General features: G+C 39.5%; 1 protein-coding gene across 50 annotated transcripts in view; it reads left to right on the top strand.

The window, feature by feature from the left end:
• The window catches only part of LMO7 (LIM domain 7), a 219205-nt gene that overhangs the window by 112996 nt on the left and 89022 nt on the right, over positions 1 to 17187 (top strand). For 37 of the 50 annotated variants that reach the window (XM_086329963.1, XM_086329958.1, XM_086329957.1 and 34 more), the window contains one exon: positions 1912 to 2018. Coding sequence is in view for 35 of the 50 variants with exons in the window: in XM_086329958.1 (XP_086186084.1) it covers positions 1912 to 2018 (107 nt within the window). In the remaining 15 variants the exon portion in view is untranslated. Of the gene's footprint in view, positions 1 to 1393; positions 1732 to 1911; positions 2019 to 17187 lie in introns of those variants that run through there. The other 13 variants (XM_086329928.1, XM_086329931.1, XM_086329968.1 and 10 more) reach the window with 7 other exon arrangements.

The raw sequence follows: 17187 nt of genomic DNA on the forward strand, positions 1-17187 counted from the left end.
AGTTCAATGCGTTTACTTCCAATTTAACTTATTTTTTTTTTTATAACATTCAGAAGCAAATTGAATTTGTGGGAAGACTCCTAATAAATTAGTTTTCCTTTTTGAAGTAAGATTTACTTCTGTAGGGGCTTCCCTGTGTGACTCAGATGGTAAAGAATCTGCCTGCAATGCAGGAGACCCGGGTTCAATCCCTGGGTCGGGATGCTCCCCTGGAGAAGGGAATGGCTACCCACTCCAGTATTCTTGTCTGGGGAATTCCAAGGATAGAGGATCCTGGCAGGCTACAGTTCATAGGGTCACAAAGAGTTGGACACAACTGAGCTACTAACACCCGTTCCCCCCAAATCATTTGTTCTTTTCTGCTTCTCTGAGGATCAGTTTTAGAACCATTAATTTGAATTGTTTGGTAATTAGATTGTATAGGTTTTAAAAGTTATGTGAATGTAACATAATAATCACTTTTGCCCCCTTGGTCTGTTGGCAATACATTACTATTAACACCACTTCTCCCCACCCCCCCGCCCCCCCGCCCCCCCGCCAAAGTCAGATCGAATGCCTTCCATTGAGCTGTTCAACTTTTGAATTAAATTCCTTTAATCTTTGACCTCTTATTTAAAATGAATCATAGATTGCAGCCTTCAGCTAGGTCATTCATGCTGCTTTTTACTGATAATACACTAGAATAATTTCCTGCCATTACAAACAGGTTTTTTTTTTTTTTTTTAAATATTGTCCCTGAGTTCCCTAACAGCACTGCTTTCCTCTGCCATACGTTTGTTCCCCTCTCCCTAAATCCCCTCACTCTTCAAGAATCCAAGCTATTGAACTTAGCATCTTCACTGTCCTCCATTTCTCTGTCTATGATTCCCCCTTCCTCTGCCATCCTGGCCTTCCTCCCCAACATGGGAAAGAGTAACTGCCTGTCTCCACGTGGAGCTGCCTCCCTTAAAGTTCCCTCATAACCACCTGTCAGGGAGGGCAGCGAGGTCTTAGGAGGCCAAGCTCTTGCTGCCTGAGAACCTAACAAATCCGAGGTGGAGAGTCCCATGGCCGCAGCCCAACCCCATCAAGGGTTTTCTTTCTCTACGTAGAGTACAGACAGAAGCTCCAGCCAGTTCTGCTCGACCAGCGTGTGTCCCTGTTGTTAGTGTGGGTGTGGCAGTTGACGTGAATGAGAAGCCTGGGTCTGTGAATGGAGGATTTGAGTTTTGAAATTAGATAGGAGGGCCACCAAGATTTTCAGGTTGCGGAGGCAACTCCTGAGGCAGGTGCAGGGCGTTGAGGAAGGACCACGCCTCGACCCTGCGGCTCAGCCAATGAACACTGGGCTTCTCCCGGGTCCTAGTGTGCGGTTTCCCTGTCTGTCAAGAGCCGGCTCAGCAACCAAACCCAGATTCCAGGTGTGGTATTCCACAGTCGTTCTGTAATTTGTAATCATAGAAACAGAATGTTCCTCCTCTCCCTTCCTCCCTGCCAACAGTTTCTGGGTGGGTGAATGTCAGTAGCTGGAGTTATTTTTAAAGAGGAGAGGTGAAGCTTGTCGTGCAAAGCTGGGAAGAGGGCGTTTGTTTGCAGAGCAGACCTGACATCAAAGTGTAGATTACTGCTCGGTGGCCAGGCGCTTGTCCTCTAACAGGTAATGTTTAACGTGCCAGTCACAAAGATCACAGGAACGGCATATGCCTGGCATCAGAGAACACTGCCGTTTACGCTCTGGGAAACTGAAAGGCTGTACGTGCCCACAGATTAGTATAATTTTTTTTAAATACGTGAATGCATTGGTCTTTCTTCCTCCTTTTTTTTTGCCGGCTGTAATTGGACTTTGACGCTGGGAAGTTATATCATAAAAATTGGTAACCTTTGTCTGAGAGAGAGCTCAGCTAAGCAGTCACTTTCCACTTCTTTTCACAGGATAATATAAACGTTTTTTTGAAAGCGTGTGAACAGATTGGATTGAAAGAAGCCCAGCTTTTCCATCCTGGGGATCTACAGGATTTATCAAATCGAGTCACTGTCAAGTAAGTTTCACTGGTTTGTTATATGTTTTTTTTTTTTTTTTTTCTTCTTTAAACTTAGGGCTTGTAGCTGGTGTGAATAATTTCTGAGAGTTCTTTTTATTGAAAAATCACCTCCTTGTCTTCCTCTGTTTGTATTCCAAAACAGACTATTTAAGAAATAGCTTTGTGAGTGTGAAGCTGTCTGTAATTGAGACCATGATATGTTGTTATTTTAAAGCTCTATATTAACCGAAATGGTGGTTTATGTTTTAATGCCTAACATGGTTGTGTTTGGTTGCTAATGGTGAGGAGGCTTATTATATTTATAAAGAAAATGGAGAGGTTATAGTCTAGCTTACAGAGTGAAAATAATTATTTGAAATTAAGACATAATTGCTAACGTAAAAATGAGAGTGGAATTGTGAGAAAACAGACAGTATTTGGAAAGCAGTAGTGCCCGGAACCAACATGCAACACTAATGAATTTTGTCAATTGTGTCTGATTTCTAAAATGAACTTTTCCCCCCCACACTCTTTTAATAGTATGGATGAGAAAGTGAAAGTGGGGTGTGTGTGAAAACGTGCGCAGGTGTTTGTGTTGTGTTTTCCATGGAAAATGCTGTTTATGTGTGAATATATGGTTTTAGAAATCTGGTTTTAAACTCTTGTAAGATTTTTTTCTTATAAATCTAAATTTGCTTTCAGTGAGTCAGAATAAGCTTGTGTTACTAGATAAATGTGACAGGAAAATGATTTAATTCTGTAATAATGACTTCCTCCTTATTGTGGCTCTTAAACCTCATTAGCATTTTTTCCAAAGGGAAAAACAAACACCTTTATTCTATCTATAGAAATCCTAGAAATGGAGTTTGAATGGTTAGTAGCCCTGTTGTGAGAGCTTTAAAGTTATTAAAAAACTGTAAGATCTTAAATATGACCAATTTTTTTCCTAAAGAAGAATAATCCTGTCTAAAAGTATCTTTTATAGTATACGTTGTCTCTTAGCAGTATAAGCTAAAAATCCGGGTAGGATTAATCTTTTAAAAGCAACCATATATTTTTTAAACGAACAAGCCATTTTGCGTCTGTGTGCTTCAAGTTCTGTTGATTAAGCGTTTCTAAACCGCACAGCAGTGATAATGCACATAGCAGGGAAGACTGTCAGCATTTCTCACTAACTCGAAGACTCTGGAGAGATCCTAAGTAAGTTTCATCGTCAAACTGGCACGTTTACTTCTGCAGTATTTGAGCTCATGTTTAATTTCCGTGAAGAGTAACTCTATAGATTAATTTATTTTTCCTAATCGCCATTCTGTCATAACACCTATCAGATGGGCAGAGACATTTTTGACTCTTGTTTTTCTTCCGTTGTTGCCGTCCATGAAGAAGAAATGTCTTTCCCTCTCAAACTTATACTGTTTTGAACCTCTGTAGCCAATGTTCAAGTAGGCTGTGGGACTAAGTCAAACACGTTGGTTGGCTTCTAATTTCAAAAGTGCCCTGAGCAAGACTTGCCTGCAGCCTGTCTCATGAGACGCCACCTCTAAAGTATTAAGGGAAAATCAGTATCTGGGCTCAGCCTTCAATGAAATTACTAACAAACTGAAACCGAGAGGTCACGTAGTTACAGCCGTAGTGGGAAGTATGCAGCACAACTTGTTTCAGTGGAAACCGCAAGTCCATAAAAGCAAGAGGTGGCCAAGGAGTCCTAGTGAGAAGGCCTGTGTCAGGAGCTCGACTCTGAATTAAGAGCATCGCCCCTGACAGTGCCGTGTTGTTGGACTGAAGAGCACAGGGGTCCACCGAGGGGCTGCTGCAAAGGAAGCAAAGGGTGGAGACCTGAGGAAACTGGCGAATGGCTCAGCTAAACGTGTTGGTCAGAGCTCCTATGCCCTGAGATAGCATTTGTATAAAAGGAAGCAAGTGTGTAGGAAAGCAAATAATTCCTTACGAAATAGTAATTAATGCGTTTCTCTTTAGCTTCACTTCTTACATAACGTGGCAGCTTCTCTAGGTCAAAGATCTTGTTCTATACTGACTGTAGATTAAAGGACTTGGTGTTGGTTAGACTAGTAGTGCTCAACTGGGGGCATTTTTGCTCCCCAGGGGGCGTTTGATGATGTTTGGGCTTCCCTGATGGCTCAGATGGTAAAGAAGCCGCCTGCAACACAGGAGACCTGGGTTCGATCCCAGGGTTGGGAAGATCCCCTGGAAGGGGGCATGGCAACCCACTTCAGGATTCTTGTATGGAGAATCCCATGAACAGAGGAGCCTGGTGGGCTATAGTCCATAAGGCCACAAGGAGTAGGACATGACCAAGCGACTAAGTATGGCACAGGGGGTACTTCTGGTTGTTACAGCTGTGAGGGGGGTGCTACTGCCACCTAGGGGGTCAGAGATGCTGCTAAATACCCTTTAGTTAACAAGACAGCCCCCATAACAAGAATTTCTGATCCCAAATATCAGTAGTGCTGAGGTTGAGAGGCCCTGATTTAGAATTTGTAGATTTCCACTCTGCCAGTAAGGTAATTGTATGTCAGGAAGGATAAACTTTCAATTCAGCTGAAATATTACTTTACTTATGAATATAATGACAGGTATTTCTGTGTTAGTACGTTTGTTTATTTAAAGGAAAGGTTTGTTGTAATTGGACCATGCAGTACTTGGACATTATCTTGCTCTTCTGCATACATTAAAATTAACAAAAATGTGGCAAACTATTTATTATTTGAAATGCTCTATCAAAATTCAACCCCTAAGATACTGCATTCACAGTTCACAGATCTGTTGTTGGTCTTGCTGCAACTATAATCTAAGATACATGTTTGCAGGACATAACTGAGAGCAGATAGGAAAGGACAGTTCATACCTACATGTTGGCAAGGGTGAGGTTTTTTTTTTGTTAGTGGACAATAGTGATTAACAGCATAGATGATGTACAGAGCCTAGGAGAGTTGTGGGTGGTAAGAATGAGTGGCAGGAACAGAAGCAATTAATTTAAAGACATTGCTGTTAAATAACTTCACTTCAATAATCCGAACCTAACTACAAATCTTATTTTCTCATAATTTGAGATTTACTGTTTAATTTGTAATAGTTCTCACTAGTCAAACAAGCTAGGGTACTCTCTATATTTTTTTAATCATACTCATTAATTTTCTAATTGAATTATCTTATTTGAAGGAAGTAATAGTTTGCATTTTCCAAATATGTTTGAATTACTCCACTTATTTTGGGGCAACATATGCAAAAGTCAGTTGATACTTTTAATTTTGAAGTTACTGACTTGGTGGATAGGGTCTGTCTTCACTTCATTGTCTTCCCAAAAGTATAGTAGGCAAACTGATGACTTATCCGTGATGGTAGATGGAGGTTGGACCTATCTTAGCTGAGATGTGTAGTGAGGCCATGAAATTTAGCTTCTCCACCAATGATTAACTGCGTTGTATTATTAACCATTTCCAAGCTATCCATACTGAGCTTAGAAACACACATAATCTGCAGAGCAGAGAGGGTGTGACCCCCACAGAGCCATCTCTGCACACTTTCTATAAAAGTCCTCTTGGAGGGCAAGCACAGTGATGGGAGGCATGCTATACACACTGGAGAGCACCTGCAGCAGATGTCATGGTCTGCGTGGTAGCGTCTGGACATTAAGAGCCAGAGAGAGATCACTCGTGGAAAGCACCTCAGCACTGTAGCCCCGACGTCCTAGACTGTAGGAGCTGAAGCTGTCAGAAAGGTAGGGTTGAACATTAAAGGTTTTAGTTTTGTGTCTAGCAGTTTGACTCAAGCTAAGTCCTGTATTTAAACCATTGGTCTAACCAAATTCTATTTTGAAATTTTTTAAACTGAGAATTGGAACAGATTATAAACTTTTTTTTTTTCCTTTCCGCCCCCCTTACTATTCCAATCCAGTTTTTCACACTTCCTTAGATACATTCTGTTCATAATACACTTAGAAGATGGAGAAGCTTTGGAACAGAATATTTTAGTCATCCAAAAAAAAAAGTATATTTTAGTATACACTCTTATTTAGGACATTGATATGTTAGGTCTAAAATGTGACTTAAAATGTTACTGAGTTTTTTTTTTTTTAAGACCTGTTTATCAAGTGGAGGGTGGAGAAATCAAGAATCTGTTATTTTTACATGTGCTAGTTGCCAAAGGAACAGTAGCTGGAAGCAAGATTAGGGTTAGCATATTTCCCTTGTGAAAATAGAGGAGGCTCAGAATGATATTTTAGGGATTTAACTGTTCTCTAAAGCTTCAAAAGGGTGCTTGATTTTGCAGCAATACTGTAAAGTCATGTCTTAGGAATCAAGTTCCCAGATGTCTCTCTTTTATAGTCTGCCAAATTGGACTTGAGATGAATGTGTATGTGTATTTATTTAAAGTTTTTATTCATGTAAGTAAAAATATACCTACTTCGAATTGTAAAATTTTCAACTTTTTCTGATTTAAACCTGGTTTTACTACTTTTTTGAGGCTGTGTCTTTCAAATGAGTTTCTTAATGTCTTAATCTATTTAAAAAAAAAAAACAAAAAGGAAAAAATCGACCTTAATGGTATCCAAACTTAGATCTGTAACTTGAGCATGGAGACGTCCACCTGTCAATTCATGTCACTATTTAAAAATGTCCCCTCTCTTCCTACCAAGTAGTTAGAATAAAACAGAAAGGAAGTTTACAGCAGTGTACACATCTCTATCCCATTCATTCTCTGGTGTTAGGTAGTTTCTGAAAGGGGAACATTGATTCTTTTGTATTGCCAAGGTCCTTTTTAAGGCTAGCAATACATAGTCATATTTTCAAATGATCTTTGTTTGCAAAGTTTGAATATCTAAGATTCTGCTTAGCCACAGAGATGGTGCTGGGATATGAGTTGCAGGGGCAAACTGTAGAATAACTGAAGTTTTATCTGGTATTTGTTTCTCTCCATTTCTGGTTCTTAATTTATTCCTTTGATAGATCAACATGTCTTCTGGATTTCAACTCTCCTCCCTTAGCTCCTTACTCCCTCAAATCCAGAAAGCCACAGAGCTTGATTCTGTTTTGGCTTGCTGTGTGAGACTTCATGTTGTAGAATTTTATGGCTAGGATCTTTATCTTCAAAAGTAACCCATCCTAAATTCATGGCTCCAAAGAATCTCACTTGGTAGCTCATCTTGATTAGCAGTTGTCTTGAGTCAGTTCATGGGAGGATGGTCAAATTTGCTTCTGCAATCAGATCACATTTGTTTTATAACCTGGTCCTCCAAAGGGTTAGACCAAAGATATATTTTTGTTGAAGAGATTCTTCTTTCACCTAATTATCTGTAGGACTGCCTGTATTGAATTAATCAAATGTTTACAGCTACATGCACTGTAATATCTGCAGTCCTGCCAGTCACTTTTGAAAATGAGAGCTTCACCAATCACTAGAGATGTTAAGCGCGTGTTTCCCCCAGTTTTCGTGCTATAACCTGGTCTGATTTAACTGATTATTGGAGTGAAGCATGTATGTGAAAGGTACATGTGCTTACACACTTTCTGGACCTACAGAGGAGAAAGTAGCAGTTAATCCAGTAAGGGTCCAGTCCTACAACAAGCACTGATTCAGTCTCTTCTCTGTGGCTAGTACTTGTGTGCATGCTCAGTTGCTCAGTCCTATCTGAGTCTTTGTGGCTCCACAAGCTGTAGCCCGCCAGGCTCCTCTGTCTATGGGAATCTCTAGGCAAGAATACTGGAGCAGGTTACTGTGCCTTCCTCCAGGTAACCTTCCAACCCAGGGATCGAACCTGCATCTCCTACGTCTGCTACATTGCAGGTGGATTCTTTACCCACTGAGTCACCTGGGAAGCCTGGCCAGTACTTATACAGACATAAAGTGGAGACATGCCCTTAGAGGGGTTCACATTATAAGCAAGGAAATGTCCTCATGAGTTCAGTTAGAGTACATTGTGTTCAATGCACAGGGCTCCCTGGAACTATAGAGATGAATAGTTATTTCCACTTTTTAATCAAGAAACACATCTCATTGAAGGGGATGTTGATCTCTCATCTGGGCTTTCCAAGTATTTTTTGTTTTTACCTAGATCTAGTTTTCCCTAGACTTGAGACTATTTGAGGGCAGAGATAATGCCTTACTTACTCCCTTTAATCTCCTTAGTTCCTTCAGGTTCTTATTTGAATGCTTAATGCTTATTTGAGAATCAGATTTTAATTCTGAACATATCCTGGAAATCTTAAAACCAGGCTTTGATGATGAGAACTGAATTTTTCTTAGCTAAGTCTTCCTCATCTTTCAAAATTGCAAAGCAGATCTGGCAAAGCAGTCACTAAACTTTTGAGATGAATTGCTTTTATTTATCATTCCAGAATATTACAACATAATTTCAAACTTATATAGTTTAAAAGAAGAATATGTGTTTCCTCTCAGTTGTGTGAGTAAAACTAAAATTGGGATTTTGGGACCATGTACTTTCCAAAGTATTTGGTAGAATTTTAATTCTTATGTTGATGTCAAATGATAAATACTAATATTGTTTTTTCTGAGATTTGAGAGCTGTTCCATGCTTACATTTATATGAAGGTTTAGAAACATTTTAATGTTTCCATATCATCACCACTCTAAATGCGTGCTTAAGACTTGGTGGAAAAATATAGTGGTTACATAGGTAGTTTTGATATCTTATGGAAGTTCAAGGGACAGGAATAGAAATTTTTAAAAGCAGAAATCAGTAGTGGAGGTAACTTATGAGAAGTCATTGAAGTTACTTTATTTTTTTTTTTTTAATTTTTATTTTTTTATTTTTTTATTTATTTATTTTTTTTAAACTTTACATAATTGTATTAGTTTTGCCAAATATCATAATGGATCCGCCACAGGAAGTTACTTTAATGAGAAGCTTTACCACCGAGTTTGCAATAAGCCTTGTTTCTTCCGAAGTCAAGCTATCTGCCTTGGTACCTCTTACCTTTGCCTAGCATTTAACGTCAAAGCCAATGTGAAAAACATCACAAATTATCTTTGACTCTGGCATAATAAAAGCCATCTGAAGAATAGGAGAACACGGAAACATGAAGATTTCTTGGCAGTTCATTTGCATTGTTTCTAATATACCCCAGGCTGAGTTTCTTTCTCACCCAGGATGGAACAGAAGCTCAGTTGATGTGCATCCGTTCTCATGAATAGATAATCATCTTAGACAAAAGCAGGAATTTAGGTGCCTGCCATGGCTTTAATCCCATCCCATTCAGTCACCAGGGCTTCCCTGGTGGCTCAGCTGGTAAAGAATCCACCCGCAGTACTGGAGACCTGGGTTTGATCCCTGGGTTGGGAAGATCCCCTGGAGGGGGGCATGGGAACCTACTCCAGTATTCTTGCCTGGAGAATCCCCATGGACAGAGGAGCCTGGTGGGCTGCAGTCCTTGGGGTTGCAAAGAATCGGACACGACTGAGTGACTAAGCACACAGCACATTTAGTCACCTGGTGGCTGAATGACCTTAGATTACTTTTCCTGCCTGTGATCACTTTGGTTCTTAGTGAACAAGACAAATGAAATTGCTCATATCCTGGAGCTTACCAAATAATACTGTTTGGGGAATAGTCCTATCCAGCAAGGACACTGTAGTGATTTTCATAAATCACGTATGTAAAGTTTATAGTGCTTCACACATAGTAGTATTCAGTAATTGGTATTGAATTATCAATTGTGATCATTTTCATAATTTGGATTCTTGATCCGATGAAGATATGTGTGCCTTGTAAAAGAACATCTGGTCTTCAGGGAAAAATCTGGTCTTCAGGTACTTAAATTGTGATGACTAGCTGTAGGTTCTTTGATTTTTTAGTGAGAGTTTTGGCCATTTTAAACTTATCTCTTCTTTCAATTAGTAGATGTTAAAACAGATGTTTTTCTGACATTTATGTTTAGTCAACTTTTTACAGTCTGTTTTGTTAGAGTAGCAAAGCTGGAAACCAGAGAACAATGTATCTAAGTTATTTACTCTTGCTCCTGTTTATATTGGAGAAGGCAATGGCACCCCACTCCAGTACTCTTGCCTGGAAAATCCCATGGACAGAGGAGCTTGGTAGGCTGCAGTCCATGGGTCGCTAAGAGTTGGACACGACTGAGCAACTTCCCTTTCACTTTTCACTTTCATGCATTGGAGAGGAAATGGCAACCCCTGTGTATATGGAATCAACATAATTTTATTAACTTTCTGAGACTTCAAAAAGTTTTCTGTGTATATTTTGAAATATTAAAATGTTTTAGTTTGATTTGGATTTTTCTTAAAAAGTTTGTGTTTTCATATTTAAGCAAAAAAATGATAAAACCACAAGCTGTCTACAACACAAATCCAAGTCCAAAATTTTACATTACTTACTAGTTTAATTTTTTATCCCATTTTTCCTTTTTTTCTGGGAAAATTCTTACTGTTTTGGTCATTGGGAGAAGAGAGGTGGTTATCGTTTGGATAGGCAAGATCAGATGCTATTCTCTAAAAGAGATTTTATGTAAATCTCTTTAATTCTCTAGATTTTTAAAATTCTCTAATTCTCTAAAATTTTGTTGGGTTTATGAAATTTTTAGGGGGAAGATAAGTGTTTATACTGTTCACAGAACTCAAATGCACACTGCAATCCTGTTTTCACTCAGAAATCTTGGTCGCTCCTTTTGGGCCTCTCCCATCTGTCCATGAAAAGGCTACTGTACTAATAGCTAAAGGTCTTGATTATATTATCTAAAATATTTATAGTTTTACCCCTGGGCACAAAAAAGTCATAATAGCAGTAGCCACTTTTTGTGAGGTCATGAAGTGAAGTGAAGTGAAAGTCGCTTAGTCGTGCCTGACTCTTTGCCACCCCATGGACTGTAGCCTGCCAGGCTCCTGTGTCCATGGAATTCTCCAGGCCAGAATACTGGAATGGGTAGCCTATCCCTTCTCCAGTGTGTCTTCCCAACCCAGGAATCGAACCGGGGTCTGCTGTTTTGCAGGTGAATTCTTTACCAACTGAACTATCAGGGAAGCCCCGAGAGGTTAAACCTTGGTTACTCTTTACTTCCACTCGTACATGGTGAAATGTGTCAAGAAAGTAGGAAGTATACTTTCATGTTGAGGCTTTAACATAAATGGTATAACTTGGTTTTTTTTAAATGAAGGCTGTTGCTATCAAATGTTGAATGGGTATAAAAGTTGTATATTGACCACTTACTGGTTATTTTAAAGAGTTTAGGTTAATGGAGTAGTTACATTTTAGGGGTAATGGCCCTGGTATAATTTGTCATGCTGAGCAGACATCCCAGGTGGGATTGGCTACTGATGGACTGTGTTTCCATTTTTCAGAGATATACCTTCTGAGGATCCCTACTGAACTGGGAGGTTGGATGATGGTCACTTTCTCTTAAGAGCTTAATAGCATCACTTCAGACACTATTGACCAAATATTTGCAGTAAACTTAACATGTTCCAAAACTGTTGCTGTTGTTATTCAGTTGCTCAACTGTGTCTGACTCTGAGACTCCATGGACTGCACCAGGCTTCCCTGCCTTCCCATGCGAGGCTTCCCTGTTTTTCATTATATCCCAGAGTTTGTGCAAACTCATGTCCATTGAGTCAGTGATGCCATCCAACCATCTTATTCTCTGTTGACCCATTCTCCTGCCCTCAACCTGTCTTTTCCAGTGAGTTGGGTCTTAACATCAGGTGGCCAAAGTATTGGAGCTTCAGCATCAGCATCAGTCCTCCCAATGAACATTCAGGACTGATTTCCTTTAGGATTGATTGGCTTGATCTTGCAGTCCAAGGGACTCTCAAGAGTTTTCTCCAGCACACAGTTCAAAGGCATCAGTTCTTTGACTGTCAGCCTTCTTTATGGTCCAACTCTCACATTTGTCCATGACTACTGGAAAAACCATAGCTTTAACTATATGGACCTTTGCTGACAAAGTGGTGTCTCTGCTTTTTAATGTGCCATCCAAGTTTATCATAGCTTTTCTTCCAAGGAGCAATTGTCTTTTAATTTCATTGCTGCAGTCACTGTCCACAGTGATTTTGGAGCCCAAGAAAATAAAGTCTGTCACTGTTTCCATTTTTTCCCTATTTGCCATGAAGTGTTACTGAGAAACCTTTAAGGAAACAGCATACACCTGCCGTGTAAATTTAAGTACACCTGACACTTCCAATGCATATGATAGTGTAATAATATTCCATTCAAAGAGAAGTAGATTAAAAACATAGTTTGAATGAACACACTTCAGGTAAACCAGTTTTTCTTAAGTTAAAAATGGAAAAAGTGGGAGATCTTGGTGGCCTGGGAAAAGCAGCTGCTTTGAATTAAGCTCCGTTTGCATCAGCCACCATTAGTTTAACAAGGGTTTGTGCTGTGTATTTTGAGCAATTTGGGGAGAAATCTCTAAATATCAAGTATCCCTGTTATTACATTTCACCATTTTATTGCTTTATTATAATATTAATGGCTGCTAGACTTTGAAATGCTTTTATTCTGTACTTTTTATTACATTTATTGAGATATGGAAATAATCTTCAAGAGAATCTTTGGGTAGACAATTTGGTTGACATGTTACTAGAATTCTTTTGACTGAATATTGAGAAGAAAAATTCTCTACTAGGTGGGTAGCTTTAGTTTGCGTATAATATGTATTCATCTCAAAAGTGTACGATAGAGCACACATGTACACACACACTAAGAACATATGTGAAAATTTATAAAAGGCTTTGAAGAGTGAGGCACCAGACCATGAGGGTCCCTAGACCCTTGTTTATTTTGGTGAAGAATTCATTTCATCAGAAGGGCTTGGTCCCTCTCTTGGAGGAGAAATAGGAATAGTATGATTAAATATAGGTGTCCAATGGCATGTCCATTGTCATGCCAATCCCAGATTAAAAAATAGAACTCTATGTCCTTTCTTGTATTTTCCATTCTCTTTCATTCTGCTTATCAGAAAGAGGCATGGGGGAAACATTCCCTTAAAGATTGACACCCACTGATGTAAGCCGTGAACCAGACTTGTCTGCTGCTGGGTAGCTAGAGGAAGCGCCATCGTGATGGGCTGAAGGTGGTGGGTGGGCAGGTATATGAGGCTTAGCCTAGGGGTATTGAGGTCTCATCTGTATGCCTTGTATCTGTGGCTTGTCAGCAGCATCCATTGGCTATTTAATAGGCACTATGTATGAACCCTGAGTCCTGGGTGGCTAGAAGAGAAGCAAGGCCTACTACCTCATTCTTAAAACCATAAATGGGGACGATGACAAAGCCTCATTCAGTCTTAATGTTTGCTTTTGTGTCTTAAGGACCATTGCAACGATCTACAGTGTACAGCTCTAAGGGAACAATGGATTTGGACTGATGAATATCACCTAAGTGGGAGTATCACTCTTTTAGAGTATCCAGAATATTTCCAGATTACTCCATTAGGTCTAGGTTTAGACACACTGGAGGATGATATCTGTCTGTCAAGTGTTTTACATTAGTTATTTCTAACCTAGTAACAGCCTAGGCAACTATTTCCATTTTGCTTCAGGTACATGAAATGAGAAGAGTCAATAGAGTAAGGTGGTTAGCTTATCCTGGACAAATAACAGAGCTAGGATTTAAATTCAGGGGGTATCTTAGCCTACAATGCTTGGACTGCTTCCTCTCAATTGTCTAAACAGACTTGAACAGACTTAAAAAAGTTACTGATATTCTTTCTAGTGTTATGGGACTGGAATTGAGTTGCTGTTTAACCAGGGGGGCTATACCCTAGATGGATTTGTGTGTATGATTGATATTATCTCATTTGATTCATGGCAAATATATTCATGTTATAATTAAAAAATTTCCCCAAGTTTGTAATCTAAGTAACTTCAAATAAATATATTGCTGCTGCTGTTAAGTCACTTCAGTCATGTGCCATCAAATCTAAAATCAGTGATACTTAGGAATTCATATAATTTAGGAATGTTAAATGGACTCATATGTGCTTTAGAAAAGAAGAAATATGCTACATGTGTGGTCTTTACACCCTGGCTAGTAGAGAAATAATGGAGTATTTGGATTTTATTGATATGTAACATAAATGCCTTTATAGGCTTTATGACTGTCACACAGGTAGTTGTTGTTCAGTCGCTCAGTTGTGTCCGACTCTTGTGACCCCGTGGACTGTGGCACGCCAGGTTTCCATGTCCTTCACTGTCTTCCAAAGTCTGCTCAAACTCATGTCCATTGAGTCAGTGATGTTATCTAAACATCTCATCTTGTGTTGCCCTCTTCTCCTCGTGCCCTCAATCTTTCCCAGCATCATGATGTTTTCCAGTGAATTGATTCTTTGCATCAGGTGGCCAAAGTTCTGGAGTTTCAGTTTCAGCATCAGTCTCCTTCCAGTGAATATTCAGGGTTGATTTCCTTTAGGATTGATTGTTTTGATCTCCTTGCAGTCCAAGGGACTCTCAAGAGTCTTCTCCAGCACATAATTCAAAAGCATCAATTCTTGGACACTCAGCCTTCTTTATGGTCCAGCTCTCACATCCGTACATGACTACTTGAAAAACCATAGATTTGACAAAGTAATGTCTTTGCTTTTTTAATATACTTTCTAGGTTTGTCCTAGCTTTCCTTCCAAGGACACAAAGAGTTATAAATGTACAATTGTATTTGCCATGGTAGTGGAACATTCTTGTCAAAGATTGTGGATTGTAAAACCTTACTAATCTCGGTTGCTGGGGATCATACTACCACACTTTGACCTTTATAGCCATAGCATGAGACCTATCTTTAAAATAGAACTGGCAGGAAATTATTCTAAATAAATTATTTATTCACCAGTTTTTGATACTTCATTTTACTTGTTAAAACCAAACTAAGCCACAACTCCCTCATCCAAACATCCTTGGTTGGGAGTAAGTACTTATAAATTATTTATATATATGTGTGTGTGTGTGTTTACATATACATTTTTCATTAGAGCTTAGGTCATTGTATATTAAATCTCATACAAAACCTTAGTGATTGATAATTGAAACTCCTGTTTGAAAGCTCAAACTGTAAGCAAAAAAGATCAACCACAGTCATATTATCTAGCTTACAGAATTAAAGAAGAAGAATTAACTTGAGTACATTGCCAAAAGTCATGCTATCAGTGTGGTGATTGGAGGGTTTGAAACAGGTGGTAGAGAGAGCACCAAGTGTTACAATAAATAGCACAGTCTAATTCCAGTAAGATGAAACTCCTGGAGGATCAGATAGTGACTCAAAAAAGTAAAGTCCAAGAAATGACTCAAGCACAGAGACACTTTCAGAATTCCTTTACTAAGACTTCCAACAAATGGAGGGGTCACTTCTTGTACCAAGTCATTAGAAGTTATGTGTTGCTAGTTGTTGAATGTAAACCTTTGATTCATAAGAAGAAATATTTATTAACCTTTTATATTGTGATGTTTTAGAGGGCCAAAGATAGATGAAAGTCATAGTAACCCGAGATAGAGATACAGGAGTAGAATGAAAACAAGGATACATTTCCTTTTTTAAAAAATATTTATTTTATTTGAAGGATAATTGCTTTACAGTATTGTGTTGGTATCTGCCAAACATCGGTATGAATCAGCCATAGGTTTACCCATGTCCCCTCCCTCTTGAACATCCCTCCCACCTGTCTGTAGTGAGCTCTGGTTTGAGGTCCCTGAATCATACAACAAATTCCAGTTAGCTATCTATTTTACATATGGTAATATAGGAGCGTTTCCTTTTAAACAACTAGTGGAATGAGTTAGTTGCCATAATAGAAAACACTTGTTTTGAGACTACTGACTATGTGAAAGGAGGGAAAGTACTGCTTTTGAGAGAGGGAGTGAAGGAGAGTGGAAAGAAAATAGCACCTGAATGCTTGGCTTAATGCCTTGTATAATCTTAAACCTCTTTATAAACAAGAGTTGTTGCCTGAGTTTACAGAATGGAATCTGAGAGGTTTGGTGGCTCATTCGAGGTTACATCCTTAGCACAAGTAGGAAACTTCATTAGGATTCAAACCCAGAATTGTAATAATTCTACCTCTAAATGTTGGAGAAGGAAATGGCAACCCACTCCAGTATTCTTGCCTGGGAAATCCCATGAACAGAGGAGCCTGATGGGCTACAGTCCATGGGGTCACAAAAAGTCAGATGCGACTGAGCGACTAACACACACACCTCTAAATGTGTCCTAATGAAAGACAGAGGATCATCACACAAGGGAATTTTTAATGTGTAAATATGTATCTGTCAGACACAAGGTCTGTTAAGTTGGTTGGGTAGGAAGGAAGTTCAGTGGATACAGAAGAATTTGTAATTTTTAGAAGATATGCGTGAAAAATTACCCAGACTTGATTGAGTTACAGTGCTTTAAACTGGTGCTTCTCAAATTTCAGTGTGCGTATAAAACACCTCAGAGTCAAATGCAGATTCTGATTCATTAGGTTGGGACAGGGCTGGGATTCTGCATTTTTAGCAAACTCCCAGGCCATGCCAGTGAAGACCACACTCTGAGTAACAAGGATTTATGCAATGTATGATAGTGATTGCATATTGGAGCAAGGGTTTAATAAAGATAGCAGGGGAGATACAAGGCTTGAGTGTGGACCTGGAAGATAAGACAGGTGGGAGAAGGCTATGGGAAGGTTTGTTAATCTAAAGGCAGAGAGGAGTTCTAATCCATCATTTCAGAGAGCCTTTTAGATGCAAAAGAATGAGTAAAGTTAAGTAAGACATCCACTCTTGAGGCCTATACTTATTTGCAGGGAGAGGTTGGGGGTGTGAGGCATGAATTTCTAGTCTCAGTTCAGTTCAGTTGCTCAGTCGTGTCCGACTCTTTTCGACCCCATGAATCGCAGCACACCAGGCCTCCCTGTCCATCACCAACTCCTGGAGTTCACTCAAACTCACGTCCATCGAGTCGGTGATGCCATCCAGCCATCTCATCCTCTGTCGTCCCCTTCTCCTCCTGCCCCCAATCCCTCCCAGCATCAGAGTCTTTTCCAGTGAGTCAGCTCTTCGCAGGAGGTGGCCAAAGTACTGCAGTTTCAGCTTCAGCATCATTCCTTCCAAAGAACACCCAGGGCTGATCTCCTTCAGAATGGACTGGTTGGATCTCCTTGCAGTCCAAGGGACTCTCAAGAGTCTTCTCCAACACCACAGTTCAAAAGCATCAATTCTTCAGTGCTCAGCTTTC

This window comes from Bos grunniens, chromosome 12, assembly GCF_055505025.1.
Source record: "Bos grunniens cultivar Pamir isolate PY7600 chromosome 12, Bosgru_T2T1.0, whole genome shotgun sequence".
Classification (NCBI taxonomy): Eukaryota; Metazoa; Chordata; class Mammalia; order Artiodactyla; family Bovidae; genus Bos; species Bos grunniens.